This window comes from Dipteris shenzhenensis, chromosome 7 (assembly GCF_047967505.1).
Source record: "Dipteris shenzhenensis isolate YYH24624 ecotype China chromosome 7, Dip_SZ_1.0, whole genome shotgun sequence".
In the NCBI taxonomy this organism is placed as follows: domain Eukaryota; kingdom Viridiplantae; phylum Streptophyta; class Polypodiopsida; order Gleicheniales; family Dipteridaceae; genus Dipteris; species Dipteris shenzhenensis.
In genome coordinates this window covers 44,720,904-44,728,235 of record NC_141602.1, presented here as the reverse complement: position 1 = coordinate 44,728,235, position 7,332 = coordinate 44,720,904, and the positions used below count along the sequence as shown (strand labels likewise).

The 7,332-nt window shown below is 43.6% G+C and overlaps 1 protein-coding gene across 1 annotated transcript; it reads left to right on the top strand.

The window, feature by feature from the left end:
* Nucleotides 1-2,488: 2,488 nt before the first annotated feature.
* Nucleotides 2,489-5,043, top strand: LOC147900403 (uncharacterized). Its single transcript, XM_087376635.1, has 2 exons — nucleotides 2,489-4,037; nucleotides 4,968-5,043. Exons 1-2 carry the CDS (start codon nucleotides 2,623-2,625, stop codon nucleotides 5,041-5,043), a joined length of 1,491 nt encoding a protein of 496 aa, XP_087232761.1. The 5' UTR covers nucleotides 2,489-2,622.
* Nucleotides 5,044-7,332: the final 2,289 nt, after the last annotated feature.

The following is a 7,332-nucleotide window of genomic DNA, read 5'->3' as shown; positions in this document are numbered from 1 at the left end:
TAGTTTTATGGGCCTATTCTTCATCAGCACAGCACTGTATCACACCTACACCTTCGACTCAAGCTTTTATGAAGCTGCTAGATCACTCTGTCCACATCGACTATGCGGTCTTCTTCGACCCCACATCATTCGACAGAAATTATAGCTCTACTACAACATACCGCACACATTGCTATCAGTTCCTTGTGGTTGGTGACACCCTCATATGTCACAACCTACCGGATTGTTTCTCCATAGCTACATCGACTAGCCTCACATTTGGATGCCTCTTTTTTAGAGCAACTGCATAGTAAGTAAGTCTTTGATCCAAGTGGACTTCACTTTCTGCTTATTTCCTTCCTCTTCCTTTCAGCCTATGTTCTGGGTTTTATTCCCAAAGGCAAAGGATAACCCACAACTTAAGAGGGGTATAATCCACAATATGTATAGGATCGTAAGTTTGGGGGACTATCTTCTTGTAGTATGTATCCTCTTGTAATTGGTCACTTGTTTGTCTAAGTGCAATAGCGTTTGGAATTTACAAGAAGTGGAAATAAATCTCAATCCACAACATTTTGATACAAATATCAATAAGCCTATAGCTCTAGGAATATTCCCTTTGATTTTGAGGTAGAAAGTGTACCAACCACAATTAGTTTCAGATCATTCAACACTCCAGGGTAGTCATTGGATATGTAGTTGTTCCACAAAGTCAATAAAGCTAAGGCCCAATAAATGGCATCGCCTTCACTTGTCAATTTCACCTCCTTCCTTCAATTTCCATGCACCATGGGTCCCCTCAATTGGAAAAAAGTTCAAACTTCTATTAATATGTTAGAAGATGGTGGAAGGGGAATTGATATCCATGAGAGATAAAGGCAGACACACCATGGAATGATCTAAGGATCGGCACTTCATTTCAATTAAAGTTTGTGAAACTTCCACCTACAAATATATATGAATATCATTTGAGGATCAATGAATAGCCATACAACCATAAAGCCTCTCATGTTTCACATTGACAAACTTCGTAATGACTCTCATGCATCTTTTCCTTGCTTAAATAGTCCTCATCACTTAGCAAGTTGCCATGTTGGGAGGTTCTTCTAAGGTCCAATATGTTTTATAATTAGAGTATTGCATTGGCAATGAGTTTGTCGCATGCTATCAATTTTGCAATGGTACACAGCAAGAAATGGAGGGGTTAATTTGGGTCCTTTGACATTGCATTGCCAATGAGTTGGTTGCATGTTGGATGGCATCAATTTTGGAATGGTACAAAGGAGGAAATGGAGGGGTTAATTTGGGTCCTTTGACACCACCATGAGCAAATGCATGAAACCTTTGTTCAAAGAAGCATGTAGCATGACCTTTATTTTGACCGGTTGCTATTTGCCCACGCATATGGCCCATATGTCACAATATAGCTTTTGTTGGGTGCCACAAGATCAAAGGTGTGATGATTTGCACCTCCATTAACAAAGCAACTAGGCTACATGTATTTATTGATGTTGCATAGATTCATGAACTTGCCATGCATTCAAAGGATTTTGGCCCACCTTCTTAATGATTGAAGCTTGAGAGCAAGGTCTAATTAGCGCATAGTTTGTGTGGTTCAAGACCCATGCCTTGAAGCCTATGTTCAACAAGTTGTACTCCTTTGTTTAATTTTTTCTTAAAAAAGTTGTGCACCCTTACAATGTATTGTTGATGGGGTAGGAAAGTGAAGGGGGAAGGTTGATGTTCGGGGTGGTAGGAAGGAGCCATGTACCTACCTCATTACTTTCCCAAGTGGCTTAAGCGTGGTACACAAGATGCGATTAGATTCTAAAATTTGGGGGCACTCACGTTAGCCTCAACCCCAATGCTTCTCTTTTTCAAGATAACCTATCCACTCAGTGTGTAACCACAAATTGCCCACTTGTCAGCGAACATGGGATGGCCGTGTCTTATTTATGGCCTCTTGTACACTAGCTTGTCTTGTACACCTTGTCCCCATAGGCATTTACAACACTAGGTTCTAAGGATGGGGTTGCCATTATCAGGGTTGTCCCCATAGGCATAGCAATGCCATCTTCCAATGGCGGTCGAGGGGGTGCCAAGGGGAATCTCAGACCACCTTCCACAATTATTTGGTGGCGATATTACCCACACGTGGCCGACTTGTGAATCTTGTAGTCCATTGTGCAGTCGTGGCAAACACAAAGGAGACGTTCCACCATGGGTAGCTACATTCCACCATGGGTAGCTACAGGCTGTGAGCTGGTCGAGGAGGAGAGGTACCTCCCCTAGCAGCCTACAACAAGGCTGCGGCATCGATGGGCGGGAGATCAAGTGTGCAACCAAGCTGTCCCTATGGCCGGGGGTGAGTCCAAATTGAAATTCCGGGTTTGCAAACCACCTGGTGGGAAGATCGACAGTGGAAGTTAGGGTTTGGGAGGGGGGTGGGGGTGTGGGGGGGGGGGGGGGGGGGGGGTAGGGTTTGGATGCAGTTTGAAGTTTGATGGGCTTTTGGTTATCGTTATCTTTTTCATCGTCTTCTTCATCGTCACCTTGTTCTTTGTTTGTTTGTTGCTTCATCGTCTTCCTGTTCAAGCTCCATCTCCAAGCTATGCCTGTTTCTTGTTAGTTCCCTTCCTCGCCATGCCTTCCCACAAAAAACACCACCACCTCCATCACCCCCACCGCCCTCACCTTCCTCCTGACTCCGATGATCCCGCCGACCCCGACTCCCTCGCCCTCGACCCCCCCCTCCCCCACCCGCCGCATCCTCCCGACGTTAACGGTGGCCATCGCCACCATGACATGTCCCCCGACGAGAAGATTGCCAATTTGATGCAGCTCAATGATACCCTTGTCAAGCAGGTTGCTTCCTCCCGTGCCGCCAAAGATGAACTCGCCGGGAAGGTCAAGACGCTGGAAGAAGAGCTTGAGAACAATGTCTCCAGGGCGGACGCTCTCCTTATGGAGAAAACCTGGCTCGAAGATGAGAAGCACAAGTTCGAGATGGAGGTTTCCTCCTTAAGGAAAGAAGCAGCTGGACTAGGGGTCGAAAAGGCCGCCTTGCTGAACGAGAAACAGACCGAGCTTGCGTCGAAGCAGGATCTGGAAGCTGCTCTTTTGGAAACGAGAGCGAGACTAGAGGAATTGACCAAGCAACTCGACGAGGCGCACCGTGCTGTGGCCTCTGCTAAAGACAAAAGTCACGCCTTAGATTCAGAAATCGAACGGCTCCGCTCTGACAAGCGTAATTTGAACGAGGAAATTAGTGGATTGCAGGCTCGGAATTTGCAGACGGAGGGCGACCTGAAGCTCTTGCAGTCCAAGAAGCAATCTCTGCAGGAGGAGCTTAGTGGCCTGCGAAATGATTGCGCCACAGCGGAAAAGACGCTCGTTGATGCCAACAAAGTTATTGAGGCTTTGAAAGCAGAGGTTTCAAGTCGCACTCTCGAGACAGAAATACTGCAACGACAGTTGACTGATGCCTTGGAGCGGATCGAGAGCCTTGAGGCTACGCGGGAAGCTAGAATTGCGAAAGAGAATGAATTGAAATCGCAGGCTGAGAACCTTGAGAATGAACTCCATGCTGCTAAGAGTGCGTATGGCAGTGCTTCTGTAGCACTACAGCAGGAACGGGAGGCTAGAGGGTCCTTAAATAGTATACTGGAAACTGTTCATGCGAAAAGCCGGAGTCTGGAGGGTGAGCTGGATTCCATGAGGTCGTCTGTCTCAATATTGCAAGCAGACACCGAGAGGAATCAGCAGCACATCTCATCCCTGGAAAGTCAGGTGGCCTCTCTGGCTAATGAGAAAGCAATGCTGCAGCAAACCAAGAGCGCCCTTGAGGAGGAGGTGACAATGCTGAACTGTGGATCAACAAAGGCATCTGTAGAAGCTAAAAGTGAAATTAGCAAGCTTTCTGCAATGGTGAGAGATCTGGAACAGGCCCTTTCCCAAGCCAAGGAGGAAGCATCTGAACGAGAAAAGAATGTCTCGCAATTAGAGACTGATCTACAAGAACTAAGATCCTTTATAGAGAAGAAATCCAAGGTTGCAAGGTTGGCATTGCCTCTTGCAGCTGCCTTAAGTGGCTCACTGCTTGTAGTAGGGATATCAGTTCTCAGACGGTCAAGACAAAACTGATTAGTGTGAAACCGCTTGGGAGTTTAAATGAACAGGACTCTTAGTTCGGATTTGATGACATCTGTTCGCTGAAATTCTGCTTGAACGGTGACTTTTCAAGGGAACCTCTATTAACTTTTGGCACAGGTATTCTGCCAAAACTCCCCAGTCTTAAATTTCTTCCTTCAGCCTAAATTGCTTGAAGGTCTGCCTATTTATGTTGTCCCTCTAACCAGGATTATAAATGTCCACATGGCTCAGCAGTGTTGGAAACTGTTTGGTTCTGCAAAGTGGACAGTCTGTAGTATGCTAATTTGTACTGTTGATAGATTCTCCTTGTTTGGAGAGATTAAAACTGAAGATGATATTTACATTGTTGAGAGTGTATGTTTTGCTGCAAGCTCATCTTCCTCCATTCCCATTTTGTATTGTATGTCATTCGCGAAGTGCAGCCTCTAGAAATGCAACACTTCACAAAAGATAATGTTCGGATAATTGACTGGCCTTCATATTATTTACGCAGTCAAATTTTTCTTTGAATGAATGGGATTTGCATGTTGAAGCATCATTTGGAGGAACAGAAGTTTTCTTAATTGTTGAGATGACTGCTGCTTTTTTTTCACTTTGCACAGAGTTTTCCAAGGTTTGGGTTAATCATTATTATTATTATTAGATTATTTTTTCAAGCTGCAGCGAGCCCTTTTCAAGTTTGGAGCTAACAAAAACGTGACACAGATACCTGGGCTGACGTTACAAGGCTCTGTTTGAAGACTCTTGAACTACAATTTAGTCTTGTTCTCTCTCTTTGGAGCTTTGTTTTGCTATGTTTGCTTTGAAGTGCTACTTTTCTCTTTGTTGGGTTTCAGGCTTTCCTCCTTGTTTTCTAAAAGGGTTGTTGGAAAGTTGGGTTCCTCTTTGGCTCATGGGTCCGATGTTCTGTAGTGTGTATTTGGTCAACGCCTTTTGATGAGGTTAGTGTTAAGTATTGTGTGTGTTTCTTTACGGTAATCGTAACCTATTATAAGTTGTTAATGGGCATTAGAGGTTGTCTTGCTTTTGTACTACCTCAATTACTCTCCTCGTTGATTAAAGGAGGGGCCATTAGCCATTTTAAAAAGTAGTTATTAATGGAGGGGCATTAAAGGTTGCCTCTCTTTAGTACTATCCGTTTCATTATGGTTGAGTTTGCCTTGCATCTTCCTCAGCGCTAGCCTTCATCATGGTTGAGTTTGCTCTTCATGGCAAATACTCAGCATGATGACCTTTGTGTAAATGTATGCTCAAGTGTGTGGCTGCGTGTGTGCTTGCGCGTGTGAGCATACATTGATACAAAGTTCTACATCCACTACTGGTTATTGATGGCTAGCTAGTCCTTGCTATGTGTAATGGAGTTGATGGTTTATAATCTATTGGATGACTAACATGAAGTTGTAACTTGTACCTTTTGATGTGATGAGTTTGGGCATTCGATTCATCTAGGTATATCTCTTTCTTTCATAAATGTAGGGCCATAGTGGTTTTGCCTCTAGGTAGAGGGATTGCATTTTTGCTTAGAACTGCTCCATTGAGTACAATGCAATGTCTATGACATTATACCTAGTCTCTTTTCACACATGGTTTAAAGGTAATCGCATCTTACACATGGTTTTCTCAACTTACCTTAACTTTGGAATTTTGACACCAAACAAACTTAGTCTACACAATGCATTATATTGTAGATAGAGGGACATGCAATGGCCAAGGCAATTGATTTCCTTCATTCATTGAAAGGTGTTATTGCCCATCCAAATGTTATTCTAATTTATGTATTCTCACAATTTTTAATAGTTATTAGCATTGCCTTCCAGGCGGTGCTCTAGGTACACTTTTATTAAAAAGTGTTCCAAACACTTTGTTGCCAAGTGGCCCCTTTTTATTTTGGTTCTCTCTCTCTCTCTCTCACACACACACACACTGACACACACACACACTTTTTTAAAGCTCTCTCTCTCTCTCTCTCTCTCTCTCTCTCTCTCTCACACACACACACACAACGCGCGCGCGTGCACGCACGTGCGGAGTTTGCAAATCATTTGAACTTTAGGAGCTTCTTCACAGTTGTTGCAAATTAATCATTTATTCATCTTGACAATTGTTTTCCTTTGATAGAACCAATTTGAAGGTAGTCAGTTGTTTATATTAGCTTCTTCTACTATGTAGACAATTAAATACAAATGTCTTAAAGGCCACACTCTATGCACATGGGTTGCTTTGGTCGCAACAACGACCTTGTATACACAAGTGTCTTTTTGATATTCGCAACGGATACTATGTCACATTTACATGGTTGCACCTCCATGTCAAAAGGTGTAGGTGCCATTACAACGAATTGTATCTTTTGATATCTTTCGTCTTTGTAGATCCTTCATACATCATCATCTTTCTCTTGCTTAGTTCGAATGCTTGGGATAAATAGGTGCCCACGATATTGAAAAATGGGCATTTCAGTTAATCTAAGGGAGCATGACGATGGATTAATGTAACCTTTTGGAAGCGATAGAGCGTTTTGGGCGATAGAGTGTTTTTGGCTCATCTTGTGAGCTCATCTCGTCAACTCGTCTCTTAGCCCGTTATAGTCTTTGCAATTTGCAGCTCTCAACCCATTGCCAAAGCTTGTCAATTTGTTGCATCGCCTCAAGCTCACGGTTTAGCCAGTTCAAGTAGCTCTTGCCACAACTCCAAGCTTCAAAAGCTCAAAACTTAGTCGTCTCAGTCAAGCAAGTTTCAGTTTGTCTCTTCACTTTAGTTTGGTTCAATTTCACTTTAGGTCCTTTTAGGTCTTTCCACCTTTCCTTCCTCCACTTCGAGTGGGTTGAGCCCCAAGTTCAACTTGGGGGTTAGCTTGAGCAGGGGCTATCATAAGTGTAGGTCAGCATGGAATTCCCCAAGGTCAAGGTTTGAAACTATGGCTCCTTGTTTCAAGCCTTCGTATTCGACCATTGCGAAGACACCTTCCCCTTTTGCAAAAACACATCAAAGACGGATGGTTAATATTGACTCGCAGGAGCAAATCTATTACCTACAACAAGAGATAAGAGAGCTCAAGCTTCAGCTTGCAGCACTTCGTAGAAAAGTGCAAGATATGGAGAGTAGTGGAAAGGTGAAGCTTGAGCACTTCGTTGGAGAGTAGTGGAAAGGAGGAATTATTGCAGAGGTCGCACATAAAGTAATGCATCTCCATTGGCATTGATA